Source organism: Fukomys damarensis, unplaced genomic scaffold (genome assembly GCF_012274545.1).
Source record: "Fukomys damarensis isolate Sample0158 unplaced genomic scaffold, DMR_v1.0_HiC HiC_scaffold_36, whole genome shotgun sequence".
Lineage (NCBI taxonomy): Eukaryota > Metazoa > Chordata > Mammalia > Rodentia > Bathyergidae > Fukomys > Fukomys damarensis.
Window position 1 is genome coordinate 48,081,406 of NW_022900948.1, and position 14,512 is coordinate 48,095,917.

At 56.6% G+C, this 14,512-nt stretch overlaps 2 protein-coding genes across 2 annotated transcripts in view; one reads left to right on the forward strand and one right to left on the reverse strand.

Annotated features, from left to right (window-relative positions):
- Surf4 (surfeit 4) overlaps nt 1-10,385 on the forward strand; it is an 11,395-nt gene extending 1,010 nt beyond the window's left edge. The window contains exons 2-6 of the mRNA XM_010608912.3: nt 6,668-6,854; nt 7,499-7,575; nt 8,213-8,256; nt 8,592-8,778; nt 9,291-10,385. Coding sequence (XP_010607214.1) covers nt 6,749-6,854; nt 7,499-7,575; nt 8,213-8,256; nt 8,592-8,778; nt 9,291-9,557 — 681 coding nt within the window. The 5' untranslated portion in view covers nt 6,668-6,748 and the 3' untranslated portion in view covers nt 9,558-10,385. The remainder of the gene's footprint in view (nt 1-6,667; nt 6,855-7,498; nt 7,576-8,212; nt 8,257-8,591; nt 8,779-9,290) is intronic.
- Nucleotides 10,386-10,980: 595 nt separating this feature from the next.
- Surf2 (surfeit 2) lies at nt 10,981-14,390 on the reverse strand. The gene is made up of 6 exons (XM_010608903.3): nt 14,261-14,390; nt 14,004-14,158; nt 13,546-13,649; nt 12,274-12,453; nt 11,960-12,111; nt 10,981-11,338 (listed from the first exon to the last, which is right to left on the reverse strand). The coding sequence occupies exons 1-6, from the start codon at nt 14,336-14,338 to the stop codon at nt 11,249-11,251; spliced, it is 759 nt and encodes a 252-aa protein (XP_010607205.1). The 5' UTR covers nt 14,339-14,390; the 3' UTR covers nt 10,981-11,248.
- Nucleotides 14,391-14,512: the final 122 nt, after the last annotated feature.

Consider the following 14,512-nt stretch of genomic DNA (forward strand, 5'->3'; position numbering starts at 1 on the left):
TCCGCGCCCTTCCCCGCGGACTCTGCCCGGGCCGCCGCTGGCCGGGCCCGGGGATGTCGCCCGGAGGCCCCTTCCACAGTGCACCGGTGGCGTCAGAGCCCGGAAAGTGAAGGCGCGCTTCCATCTCCGATCGAGCTTGGCCAGAGGAGCCGGGTGGGGATTATCTAACGTGTGCCTTTTACTTCTGAAAGTGGCCCGTTAGGTCTGCACATTAGCCGTAATTAGCCCCGTAGGCAGGGCTGCGCCTAGTCCCCCTGCCAGCCTTTTTTTCCCTTCACCTCCGTGTGGCTGGGCCCCAGGTACAGGTAGTGATGGTTCAGGTTTTAATTTTATGGGGTGTCCTGAGTAAGCAAACTCTGAAGCCTAGCCTTCTTTGAAATATTGTGTGTTTGATTTGAGCCTTTTCTGATCTGTTGGCAAACTGGCCTTTCCCCCACACTCCCCTGGACCCCATGGTGGGGGACATCTTTCATCATTGGGTCCTTTGGCACCATCTTCCTGTGAACTGGTATTTTAGAACTAAATGGGGGAAAGAAGGTATAGCAATCTGACAAATTAAAAACTATTCCTCACAGAAACAGTTCCTACCAAAAGTTCTTAAGAATCAAGTAGGCCTTTTCTCAGTGACACGGTTTGTGGTGACCCAGTTTTGTTTCCCCAAGTAGCGACCCTCTTAAGAAGATGGCTCCTCTGCCGAGGGACGCATGTACACTCGCTCTTCAGCCTGCGAGCCCTGAGTTTTGCAAGTGAATTTCATAACCAAACCCAGATAGATGTCTCAGATTGAGCTTTTGCCAACTCTCAAATGGATGATTTTCTGCGGACAGAAAAGTTCAGATTCTCTTTATATAATCCTGGCTTCTTTGTCTCCATATATTTGGCTTTGCTTTAAGTGAAAGTAGCAGAAGCCGGGCATGGTGGCACATGCCTATAATCCCAGCAATCGGGAGGCTGAGGCAGGAGGATTGCTGTGAGTTGGAGACCGGCCTGGGCTATGTAATGATTACCAGGTCAGGATCTTGGGGCTAGAAGGGCCCTCTCAGGTAGGGTAGACCATCACCATGTTGCTGAAGGGAAGGCTGGGCCCTTCAGGCTTCTGGGCTTGCTAGTGGCATTGTCCAGAGAATGTCTGGGGTCTCCTTCCTTAGGCTAGGGCTCTGTGCAGCAGCCTCAGGGCCTGGAGTTGGAGGGGAGGGATCTTATAAACTACCATGGGCATCACTGTTGGTGGTTACTGGATATGCCTGTGAGGTGGTAAAGGAAGTCGCAGGCCCTTCGGTGCCCCTCTGTGGTTTTGGGGAGGCCTGAGTCTGCTGCCCTTTGGAATCAGGGTCAAGACCCTCTGCTGTGGGCAGTGCCGACTTCCTGTAGTAAATATCTGACGCAGTGTGGTGGCGCTTTGGTTTTGATAATCACCCTCACCATTTAAAATAGAGCTGGCTATTGCCTGCCTCACAAGCACAAGGACCTGGGTCTGATCCCCAGTACCTAAATAAATAAAACAGAGCTGGCTATAGGAAGGGGCAAGTGAGAAGGCTTTGATGTTCAGACGGGGGCCTGTCATGGAGGTCACCATCAGGTAATGGGACATCCACTTTGTCTAATCTTGTCTTCAGAAAACAAGCACAATTGAATGACAGGATTTGCCCAGAGAGTCTGGGTTGCTGAGGCTGAGACCTAAAAAGTGTTGTCTTGACCCGCCCTGGGTGACAGAACACTAGCCTTTAGCACCTGCCTCCTTGTGCCTTCCTGTGGCCCTCCTAACTGCCAGGGCCTGGGGAGGTTGCTGGGGCCTGCACTCTCCTTGTGTGGTTACCGGGCAGCGTCCTCCCTGCTGCCTTTCCTTCGTGCAGCAGCCAGCCCGTGGGGAAGTGCACTGCCTGGTGTCCACTGGCAGGCTCCTCCAAGCTGCATCTCCACTCCTGGCATCAGGCTCCTGCCCTTGGCAGCCAGGGCCCTGGAGAAAGTGCTGAGGCTGCTGTGCACAGGAGCTGGGCATTCAGAGGCCATGAAAGCCCAGGTTGGAAGGGGCCAGAAATGCATGAACTCCGCAACCTGAAATAACGTCCCTGCCGTGTAGCCGCCACTCGCTGCCTACTGCACAGATTGTGGTGTGTCATCTCTGACCATGCTCACACCCATAACTAGACACATTAGCGATTAAAGGGTTCTGCCTGATGGCCGTCTCCAGGGTGACAGGAAAGCCTCTGGTTCTTTCACCAGTCCTTGGAGTGGCAGAGCTAGTCCTGTCCCTGGAGCTAGGAGCTGGCTTGGGATTTTGTTAATGTGAGGAGTACCAGACAGGTCCCAACAAGGCCCCCTACACCCCACATGCAGCATTACAGTATTTGGCTTCCGATTAAAATTGAATGCCTGGCAGTCTGGCTCTGGCAGGTCCTGGTGACAGTGCTGGGCTCCCTGAGCAGTTCCCGCTCGCTCATGCCTGTGCTCTTGTCATTCTTTCCAAGGGGCTCCCTGCCTTGTACCATAAAGAGGTGAGGAGCTGACTCCCTCTCTGCTTGCTGGTCTTTTGGGGTTTTTTGGTACTGGGGATTGAACTCAGGATCTTATGCTTTTGTGGCAGGTGCGGTGCCACTGAGCTAAATTCTTGGGTTTGTTTGTTTTTTTTTTTTTTTTTTTTTGGTACCGGGGATCGAACTCGGGTCCTTGTGCTTGCGAGGCAGGCGGCAGAACCACTGATCTAAATCCCTGGCCCTTGGGTTTGGTTTTTTGAGGGAACATCTCACTTTGTAGCCCAGGCTGGCTTCCAACTCGCACCAGTCCTCCTCTTCAGCCTCTCAAGTGTTGGGATTGCAGGCATGCACCACCATGCCTAGCTTTGCTGGTCGTAACAGGATCTTAAAAGTTGTGCCCTTCTGGGCAGTGGGCAGGGCCACAGGGGAGACTGGTTAGTGGCTCCCCCAGAAGATGGATGGAAGATAAGACCTGGTTCTCCCCCAGGGGCAGGGTCACTTATCACACTGTATTTCGCATAGCAGATGGGTGACCCTGTGGCATATGGCCTTCAGGGCAGTACCGGAGGGACCCCTGCCGGGGTTCTTCAGTTGCAGCCGACTCCTGTTCCAGCCCCAGCTCTGCCTGGTGCTGGAGTAGTCACAGTCTCGTTTCCTAGGGCGTATGGACTTGTGGGCCCCAGAATGGGGCAGCCCCAGCGCGTGATGATCAAGGCGATCTGACCTACCTTCTCAGAGTCCTCACTTCCTTTCCTTCCTGAGCACCCACAGAGGGCCAGGGTTTCCGCGCAGGGTGGAGCTGCCTACAGGTGGCCTTGCTGTTGAGTGCCTGGTCCTGTCTCAGCAGCCTCAGGTCGGGGATAATTGCATTCCGAGACCCTGCCAGTCTCTCCATGATACCTACCTGTGAGGTGGCAAGGCTTGAGAGGAGCCCGCCTGTCGTAGTGGGCCGCCCCCTCCACAAGCTGTCTGCCTGCCCCCACTGCTGCTCTCCTGTCCTGCTCCTGTAACAAGGGCCCTGGTCATGGGCTTTATGTGTTTGCAGTGTTCATGGCAGCCTGGGCCATCGCCTTGCATCTGAGGGCTGCACTGTGGCCTCATCTGGCCATGCCCCCATCTTGTGTGCTGAGGGGACAGAGGCTCTGGGACACTCTCTAGAGCAGCACACATCAAGTGGGGTCTGGCCTTGCCATTAGTCTTGGCTCTTCCTTGTTCACATAGATGTTCCTCAGAGGAGCGCTGGCTCATGGGAGCCCTGTGCCAGCCTGACTGAAGAGCAGTCACATGCACTTGCCTCCAAAAGGAGCCACCACATACAGGAGACTGCCTCGTCCAGCGCTCACAACTTCAGTTTTGTGCTCTTCTCCCAAAGCAAATCGCTGTGTGGGTCTCCTGCCCTGCTGGCTTGCCCCTCCTTCTGTGGCTGTCTGTGGCTCTTTAATCCTCTTGACCCAGACACCCCAATTAAGAGTAGCTGACTCATCAGGAGGCTTTTAAGCACGGCCTCAGTCTCGCAGGCCGTGTTCCCAGCAAATGAGCTGCTTGGTGTGGGTTGTGGGCCCAGGGAGGGTCGACCACAACCTTGGGGCGGCGGTGCTCACCTGCAGGCATGGCCCATGTAATCATGTCAGCAAGCCGGTTGCCACTGTCAGGGGAAGCAAGTCAGAACACCTCCAGTGTCTCCGCTGCCTTGGGGGTCCACACCCCGGGCAGTCCCTCCATGAAGCACCTCCTTCCTGGCAGTGGGTTTTCCCCAGGTGTAGAAGAGGCAGAGGCCTTTGTCTCCGGCAGGCTTGCTCAGTGGCCATGTGAAGATTCTTCCCTGTAGCAACTGGATCAGGAGCCACACTGATAATGTCTGTTATCTCTTCCCAACCCTGGTGATTACACTGTTGCTTGGCATTCTGAGAGCATTAGTGCCGTGTGGCAGGAACGGGTGCTGTGTGGCGCCAGCTGTCCCCAGATCTCCTGTGGGTCACTGTGTATGTGTGTGTTTCCCACAGGACTCTAAAACTCAGCCAGGCATATCTGGGGCCTCCCTCCCTCCCTTCAAGGCAGGGTTGCCCAAGCTGGTTTTGAACTTGTGGGTTCAGGTGATCCTCCTGCATCAGCCTCCCAAGTGCTGGGACCAGTTTGTGCCGACACACCTGATTATTTTAAATTTTTTTCTAGGCATCGTATATACTTGATTAGGGCTGGGGATTTAGCTCAGTGACACTGCGTCTGCCTTGCAAGCTCTCAAGTTCAATCCCTGGTGCCAAAAAAAAAACCCAGAAAAAAAATTTTTTTTTTTTTTTGTTTTTTGTTTTTTGTTTTTTTGAAACAGCATCTTGTTCTGTAGTTCAGGCTGCTGGGAGTTTTTGGCTTTTTTTTTTCCTGGTTATTTTTAAAGCAAGTCTTTCTTCCTCCTCTTCTCCTCTGCTTGTAGGTTTTATGACTGCAAATTATAAAGAATCTTAGTGACCCCTTGTTAAACTGTCTCACTTTGCAGAGACCACTCCCCACAGCTCACCTGCTCTACACCCACTGTACACCTCCTCTGGCTGGTGTCAGGACAGTTAAAACACGAGCACCAGGCCTTCCTCCACCTGTGCTCTTCCCACACCCGCCTGGGTGATCTGTGGCTGTTTGTCTGGGATGCGTCTGTCCCTGACTTGAGAATAGTGTGTGGAGTGGTGACACAGGCTCAGGCTTGGTTGGTGTGAAGGGATTGGCCACGGGGCTCCCTCCGAGGGCTGAGGCTGAGCCGAGGGCCCAGGTGCCACCAGCTACACAGCAGCTGTGGCAGTGCTCAGGCTCTGGGGGACTTGTGGAGACACTGATGATTGAGGAAGCTTCCTCTGTGCCTCTTGTTATTTCAGCAGTAGTCACGGCCAGCCCAAGTGCGCCCTCGTGACCCACATCCACTCAGCTGCCCTTGGACGGGCAGACTCTGCCCTTTAGACTCTTCCTGACGTGTCACTCCTGGGGGCAGGGCCCTGATCTTTCTCCCAAGGGCCCGCCGTGTTATCACTGGATTTCTTTCACCTGTATTTGAGCTCTGAAGCGCATAAGGGAGAAGTACGTGGTGTACACCTGTATGACATTTGCACCTGGCTCCAGCAGGGCATGCTGGCGTCCTGAGCAGGCCGTCACAGATGGCCTACCTTGCAGTGACAGCAGGAAGCTAGGAGGGTGTTTTCCCCTCCCATCATTTGGTGGTTTCACACACTTGCAGTTCATTGCTGTTCACAGATATGCTCATGCTGCTGTGGACATTCAAGGGTAACTGGTAATGTAAACAGCCTCCAGCTGCCCCTGTGCCCCCCACCCCACAGCCCAGAGCCGTGTTCTGTCTGGAGGCTGGCAGGTCCATGAAGGTCAGCACCTGAGCTGTGTGCAACCTGCCCAGCCCCAGGATTCAGCTGGTGTAAACTGGCTTTAAACTCACAGTGATCCTCCAGCCTCACCCTCCTGAGTGTTGGGATTACAGTTGTGTGCCACACCCAGAATGCCCTTGCCCTTTTTTTTTTTTTTTTTTTTTTTTTTTGGTTTTTTGAGACAGGATCTCACTACGTAGTTGAGACTGACCTGGAACTCACTATGTATCCCAGGCTGGTCTTGAACTCGCAGCGATCCTCCTGCCTCAGCCTCCTGAGTGCTGGGATTACAGGCGTGTGCCACCACGCCCAGCCTGTTTGCTCATTCTAACACTAGGGACTGGACATGTGGTGAGGACAGAGGCATTTTGGTGCCACAGCTGGGGGTGCGGGAGCTGTTCATGCCATCGCGTAGGTAGAGATTAGGGATGCTGTGCTGCTCAGGGGCAGCTCTGAATGTCAGGGTAAGGAGTGGCATGGCCATTTTAGGGTGCCTTCCTGTGATTGCCACTTGTTCATGCTCCTGACCGAGCATGGAAGCACCATTGTCTCGTGGCAGGTCTACCTTAGATGGTGCTAGCTACCATCTAAGTGTGGGAATCAGTGTCAGTGTTGTGGACATCGACCTACAGGGTCGGGGCCAGCACACCCTGTGCCGAGTCTTACCCATCGGCCCAAGCTTGGATTGTTGCGTGTGTCCAGACTCGAGGGAGTGCCTGGGAACAGGTGCCTGCCTACCTGCATCCTCCCAGAAGGCCCTAGGTTGTGTGCGGGAGGTAACGTGGGCTGGCCTCCGGGCTGCAGCCACCTCACCCTTGGTCTCGGGCCCTGCAGTTCCTGCGTGTCACCAAGCAGTACCTCCCACACGTGGCCCGCCTCTGCCTGATCAGCACCTTCCTGGAGGATGGCATCCGCATGTGGTTCCAGTGGGGCGAGCAGCGTGACTACATCAACACCACCTGGAACTGTGGCTATCTGCTGGCCTCATCCTTTGTGTTCCTCAACCTGCTGGGACAGCTCAGTGAGTGGTCTGAAGTTGCGCCAGGCTCACCCAGGGCACCCCATTCCTGCACAAACAGCACTCAGCCCAGAACAAGGCTGTTGGTGATCAGGAGAGTCTGCAGCCTGGGTGGCCATGCTGGCCAGGGTTTGTGAGCACTGGGCGGGTACCTGGTGCTCAGTTCTGGGCCCACTCCTTTGGAGCACAGTCCCTGTTCTGAGTGCCCCAAGCAGGGCGTGCTGGAGTCCAGGTGGCCAAGGCAGGCAAAAGAGGGATCCAGAAAGGGTGGAGGGCTTGGGTGAGCACAGCGGGGGCACCAGGGCCGCTGGTCTGCTCCTGGCCACCCACTGTCTTCTGGTGGCAACCCTCCCTCCCCTGCATGCTGCAGGGTGGAAGAGCCTGTTCCCAGCTGCCCATGGGTGAGCATAGGTGCCTCTGCTGGGTCGCCACTGGTAGACGGCATGTTGGCTGTGACAGTGAGGCATCCACGTTCTATACAGAGGCTCTCACTGTGCCAGTGTCTTACTCTGTGGGGCCTTGCCCACAGCAGCTCTCCTAGAAGTTGCTGTTGGCTTGGGAGGAAGATGGGCCACAACTGGACCAGAGAGTTGGGCGAGGTGGAAGTGTACCATGAGTGTCCCCAGCCCTTGATGTTCTCTTTCTAGCTGGCTGTGTCCTGGTGTTGAGCAGGAACTTTGTGCAATACGCCTGCTTCGGGCTCTTTGGAATCATAGCGCTGCAGGTACATAGGGCATGTGGTGGGTCTCACTTAGGAGTCACACTGCGGGGCACACAGCCAGGTCTCTTGATCTGGTAGAGATGAGTGTTGGGCCCAGTGTCCTCCCTTCAACCCTGTGTGTCTGGGTGTCTGGTGCCTGGAACCGCTTCATCTTTGGGAAAATGCTAGTGTTTCCTCCGCAAGCTCAGGAGCAGCCACCTTGAGTTGGCTTTAGAGGCTGGTTCCCAACAGGTGCCAGCACTGGGCACTGGGCCATCTTTTGTTATTTTCCTGAGTGTTCTGAGATGGTCATGGGTGACCGGGATGGCTGCAGCCAGGATGCTGACTGGCGATCACTTTCCTGCCTAAGCAGCAGTGCCTTCTTAGCCAGAAGGAAGCACTCACAGCCGGCTGTTTAATCCAGACCGGCAGTTTGAGGAGTCGCCTTGTCTGGCTTGTCATGGGCACAGCTCTGGTGATTAAGCAGGCGCAAGGCCACAGTGCACGGAGAAATAGTGAGCCAGACTGCTGAATGTGGGTCTGCCCATGGTGTCCAACAATGCTTCTGTGTATTTTATTCCCCTCTGCTGGATAAACTGCCAAGTCATTATTAAATCTATGGGACTTACTTGAAAACGCTGATGTGCTTCTCTGTTCTCAGACGATCGCCTACAGCATCTTGTGGGACTTGAAGTTTCTGATGAGGTAGGTGTTTTCTGGAGGTGAGTCTCGCATCCCTCCGCCGGTCCCTCAGAGTGTTGGCTGGAGGAAGCCTCCAGTGCACACTGTGCCTCCCGGGAGCAGACTTCGTAGTGTGTCACAGATCCTGCCCCTGGCCAGTAGGGTGGTGAGGACGTGGAGACCAGCTTAGTTCCGGTCGTGTGCAGGCAGCGCTCACAGTTGCTCTGGCTAGGGAGGCTGGTGCTGTGCACGCAGGCCAGCCTGGTCCTGCTTAGCACGGCGCGGAGCTCCCCTCAGCCTGGCCTGACAGCTGGATGCCAGGTGAGCTTCAGCTTTGAGCTGCTCATTGTCTCCCTCAGGAACCTGGCCCTGGGAGGGGGCTTGCTGCTACTCCTAGCAGAGTCCCGCTCAGAAGGGAAGAGCATGTTCGCAGGTGTTCCCACCATGCGCGAGAGCTCCCCCAAGCAGTACATGCAGCTCGGAGGCCGTGTCCTGCTGGTCTTGATGTTCATGACTCTGCTGCACTTCGATGCCAGCTTCTTTTCTGTGAGTACTGCTGCCTGCTGGGGGCCCGGTGGGGTCTGAACACACCCCGGGCACAGGAAGTGGCCCTTTTATCTCAAGCAAACAAGCCCCGTGCTGCCTTCTTTGCCAAGAGCTGCCTTCCAAAAGGTGGAGTCCAAGGCCACTGTCCTCCACAGGCCCCTCTGGCCCCACTCAAGCCCGTGCTGTGGGTTTATGTGCAGTGTTGGGGCAGAGGTGCTGGGCAGGAGGACAGTGTTTTCAGCCTGGATAGGTGGGTGGGTCAAGACACAGCCCACCAGCCCACCCTGGTCAATCACAGCTGGTCTGTCCGGGGAGATGGTTTCTCTCTCCTCAACCTTCCATGCTAAAAATGAGTGGCTCCATCTGGTCCCCCATGTGCCTCCTGCTGTCCCTTGTGTCAGTAGTGGTTGCATCAGCCTGGTAGAGCCCTTAGTGACATGGCCAACGGATGTGCCCATAAAATTCCATGCAGCTTTCTGCCATTTATTTTCGGCATCTTTCACCTTGTGCAGATCGTCCAGAACATCGTGGGCACAGCTCTGATGATCTTAGTGGCCATTGGTTTTAAAACCAAGTTGGCGGCTTTGACTCTTGTCATCTGGCTCTTTGCCATCAACGTGTACTTCAACGCCTTCTGGACCATTCCCGTCTACAAGCCCATGCATGACTTCCTGAAGTACGACTTCTTCCAGACCATGTCGGTGATCGGAGGCTTGCTCCTGGTGGTGGCTCTGGGCCCTGGGGGTGTCTCCATGGATGAGAAGAAGAAGGAGTGGTAACAGACAGATCCCTGCCCTGCCTGGCCAAGACCCAGCCGTCGAGGACTGGTTCAGGGTGGAGCCAAGAAGCTGCCAGCATTTGTGTCCTCCCCTCCCCTCCCTTGGTAAAGGCACCGATGTTTTGAGAACTTTATTTGCAGACACCTGAAAATCGATGAGAAGTCTGCTCTGGAACCAGTCTGGTACTGACCATTGAGTGCTACCCAGCTGGTCAGTCCCCCAGCCCAGGCTTGGAGCAAGTCCTGTGGCGGGTGTGGCCCCCAGCAATATTTTGAGTCCTTTTCTGCAGTGAGGGCCTTCCAGCTGTACTGAGCAGACACATTTATCACTCAGAGCAGTCTCCCTCGTTTCTTCAGTTTACATTTTGCTCAAACAGGATTCCGGATGGTCTGTTCAGACACCTCACACAGTTAAGCCCTGCATTCTAGTTACTTTCCAGCTCAGCCAGTGAAGACCTAGAGAATCCCAGAGCCAGGGAGCGACACAGTATTGGAGGGGTAACTGAGGCTGCTGGTGATGTAGGTTCACTCATTCACATGCTCGGCTGGGCACTGATCCCCACGCCTGGCAGTGGGGAGGGCCAGCTGGGAGGCTGCGCACAGGATAGCCAGCTCCACCATGGAATCGGCTGGGGGAGCAGCTGCCCCGCAGGGCTCAGCCCAGTTACCTCACTCGACCTTCAGAGCCAGGCCTGGACGCCCCAGCAGCCAACTCACTGTCCCTGAGGCGTTGCTTGCTCCAGTTTTGTCCAAGATTATGTCTCACAGTTTGTGATGCCTTACCGATTTGGTCTCAATCCTGTATTTAAAGTTTTCTAACATTGCCTTATATTGTGTCCTCTTTTTAGTGGGAAGGGGTCCGGTGCTATGGTTCTGCTCATCTGCATGGTCATAAAGGCCATGAGGGTGGCTGGGACTTCTCAGAGCCTCCCAGGCCCCTTGGGGCGAATGACCAGAGGCACAGCCCTGGAAGGGATGGTGGCAAACCCCGTTTGTGGCCAGGTGCCTCCCCAGGGCCACTCTGAGCGGGCAGTGATGGCCCCTTCCACAGCTCACTTCGTGGAAGACAGCAGCTGACACCTGTCCCTTGGTATCCCTTCTGACTGGCACAAACTCATGCCTAAGATCCAGCAAGGGCTTCAGGGCACAAGGCCCTGGCCTCTTCGTGGTGTCTGACCCCCCCACGAACACGGTGACAATCTCAGATGAGGCTGGCCATAGTGGTTTCTTTGAGGCCTGTGGTTGAGCCACAGGACGACACTGGCCCCAGGGCCAGCTTTGTCTTTAACTCAGGGGGCTGGCACCTGGGCTGGGGGGAGGGAGAAACCCAATCTGCCCATTGGTTTTGGCAAAAGTTTCTGAAAATGCTTTTGCTTTATGTGGGAATAGGTATCTCATTTTTATGCTGTATTTTATATCTTAGTTGTGTTGGAAAACATTTTAATTTTTCGAAACATCAAAATAAATAATGGCGTTTGTGTATGCGGCGTGATCCCACGATGGTGTGCAGGGCGCTCATGTGTGCAGCGAGCTGACAGCCTTGCCGGAAGAGGGGCGCACTCTCCTTGCCTCCCTGCTGCTTCCGGGTGCGGAGCAGGCCACCCAGCCCTGTCTCGGGGGTGAGGGGGATCAGCAAAGGTCAGAGGCTCCAATGAGCGAGGCGACAACCGAAGGCCTTCTCTGAGGTCCGTCCTAACCCGCCTGCTTGAAGGAGCCCAAGCTCTTGGGCCTGCGGTGATGGGTCTTGAGCTTCTTGGTCAGTGGGCCCTGCTGCTGTTGCTTCTGCGGCAGAGCAGAGAACTTGTTTAGGGCGGGCGGGCCAGCCTTGCCCCGGCACTGGCACGGGCACCGGGGCACTCCGCACATGCGCAGCCCTGCCAGCAGAGGCCCAGAGGTGGCCGCTTCCCGTCACCTTTCCCTGCAGTGTGTAGGGAGGGGCATCTGTCACTGTGGGTCTGCCCTTTGCAGCGAGGACCTGACATCCCCTCCCTTCTCTCCCACAGGGGACAGAAGGGCACTGCTCTGGGTTCCTGAGCCACAGGCCATAGCCACACCCACTATGACTGTGTGGGTGGTTCAGGACCCCCATGTCCTTGTCTTTCAGACCAGAGGTTGGGACCTTGCTCCTGGAGGCCCTCTTAATAGATCAGTACCCTCTGCTTCCCCTTAGAGGTTGTTGGCTTGTTATTTCACTTGTGAAAAAAGTTTTGTTTTAGAGACACAGTCTTGCTATATAGTGCAGGCTGGCCTTGAATTCATTGTGTAGTCCAGGCTGGCCTCAGACTTGTGCTGAGCCTCCTGCCTCAGTGTTCTGAGTGCTGGGATTACAGGCTTATTTTCCTAAACAAACTGAAACCCACTGCTGGGCAGGCTGCCTGCTGGTGACCAGAAGGGACAGCTTACCTTCCTGTGCTTAAAGATCTGCTCATGGGCCACTTCCATCTCCCTCCTGTCCCTGAGGCTCTTCCTTTCTGGGGGCCTTGGCTCCATCAGAAAGTCATCGGTGTCGCCCCCATTCTTAGGCCCTCCTGGGTCCTTTTTGGTGAACAGCTCGGCTAGGAGGAATAGGTACAGGGCTGAGGCTGCTGTGGGTGAAGCAGCGCCTTCTATAGGGAGTCACAGTGGCCTCCAGGGACAGCAGGAGGACACCTACCAGAGAGGCGGACACAAGATAGGCGGGGCAGGGCGTGGAGCTGCGGAGGCAGGACTGTGCTTACGTGGGTACAGGTCTGTCATGCTGTCGTCACTCAGGGCTGCCTCCTCGCCGCTGGATTCTGGCTGCCAGAAGGTGTCTTTTGGGCCCAGTGGCTTGTCCCCATCCATCTGGTATTCCCTTCTCCGCCTGTGCCGTAGGCAGGCAGGGACAAACTCCACGCCTTGCTTCTGACACTCCTCATCTGGGGACAAGCAGGCTCACTTGGGACCCACCACACCCTGGTTCTTTGGGCACCGAGCCAACCTGTGTGCCAGGGCTGTGCTCCACCTCACAGGATGAGCACCAGCACAGCAGAGTGGGCACCTGGACTCGTCCTACTGAGTACAAAGGGTGGTGCAGAGCTGCCAAGCCTAGGCTGCTTACCCAGAGCCTGGCCAGGCTGCGAGCACGTAGCCAGGGGGGGCGCTGCTCAGGCCAATGTGCACCCCCAAGACGCTGGGCAAAAGCCACACAAGCCTGATAAGCAGACAGAAGTCCAGGGCTATAAGAGCTGCCTGGCCCTGATGGCTCCTGGGCTTGGGATGAGACTTTGGGAAGGCCCTTGCTGAGGTCACCCTGCTGTCTCCTCCAGTTCCCAGGCTGTGACAGCTCAACTCTCCAAGTGTGAGCTCCAGGAACCAGAGGCCAACTCACTTATTAGGGAGACCAGCCTGCATTTCTGAGAGGGGAGGGAGAAACCTGAGGACGCCCCTTCCCCATCTTCCCATCCTTACACTAAGCCAAGTCAGCACTGACCCAGGCAGGACAGAGGCAACACGGCCTCTGCCCACTCCTCAGCTAACTTTCTTCCTGTATCCACCAAGTGGCTGAGGATGGTTTGTCTCCCTCTCTGAACCTGCAAGCCACCATCCCCTTCACCTGCATGGCACCTGCATGGCTGCACCGCCACACACTCGCCATCTCTGTATCTGCAGGCCTCGCAAACCGTGTCAGTCTCAGTCCTGACCACAGGCTCAGACGACCACAACATATCCTCTCTACAGAGCACAGGCCCTGGACCTAGAAAACCACCCTGGGAGCCTTCCAGCGCTTCAAAGGCAGACCTCTTGCTTCTACTGTGCACACCACGCACGGACTGCAAAGCAGGATTCTCCTCGGCCTGCTGCTGGCTCCACACCGGGAGCTCCGTGAGGCCAGGGGCCATTGTCCCTCTCCTCACTGGGCCAGGTTCAGGCAGATGCCTCACCTGGGGACCGCGGAAGGGTGACCTCACAGGGGGCGCTGGCCAAGGGGAGATGACAGCAGTTAAAAAGGCCTGTGCAGGGCAACTTACATTTCCGCAGCGCTCTCTGGTACCGGTGGCCCTGGGTGTGCCTCAGCACGTGTTCTGGGGACTTGTTGATGTGCCGCAGAGTGAGTTTGCAGAACAACTGGTGCCTACGGGCAGGGAGACCAGGGTGCAGGAGGCTCACGGGGGACCTATGGCACCGCGTGGCTGGAAGTGGGGGTGATGTAGCCTGAGCATAGGTTTTAAAAGATTCAGAAGCAAATCCATGCCGCGGCTGGAGTTGAAAGCACTGACCCACTCTGATTGTGACTCTTACTGTCGTCCGGAAGAGAAGCGCAGCAGCCTACCCCCCCAGGGGGAGCGCACGCGGGAGGCAGCCCGCGTGTCCGCCACCACTTCCTCCCTCAGACGGCGGCCCAGCCACATGCGGCACCCACACCGAGGGTCCCCGCGGCGGAGGTGGATCCTATCTCAGTCCCGGTACCGGCGCGCCGGCCACCTACGGGTGCTTGGTGCTGGGCACGATGTGCGGCTCGAACTCTGCGTAGTCGAAGACCGGGGAGGCGCGCGCCAGTCGCTGGTACTTCTTGCCGCGAGTGTAGACCTGCAGCTCGGGCAGGCGGCAGGGCAGCTCGTGGCCCGTCAGGGAGCAGCGCACCTGCGGAGGCGGGAGGGGGGATCAGGGCCCCGGCATCCCCCGCTCCCCACTGCACCCCTCCTCGTCCCCGCCCCTCCGCTCCCCTCTCCTTCTGGTGCGGACCCTGCTGGCGCCCGGGAGCAGCCGCAGGCTCGGGTGCTGGCTCAGGAAGGCCTGCAAAGCGTCAGACGGATCACCCATGGTGGGAACTGCCAGACGCCAGGCACCTAAGCGTGGGGCGGAGCGGCGCCCGGAAGTGTACGCCTCGCCCCGGAAGTAGACACCCCTGCCCCCGGAAGCGCTCCCTGGTAGCTGTAGTGATGGCGGCTGTAGTGATGGCTGCTGTGGCTCCTCGAATGCTGGGGCTGCGGGCGG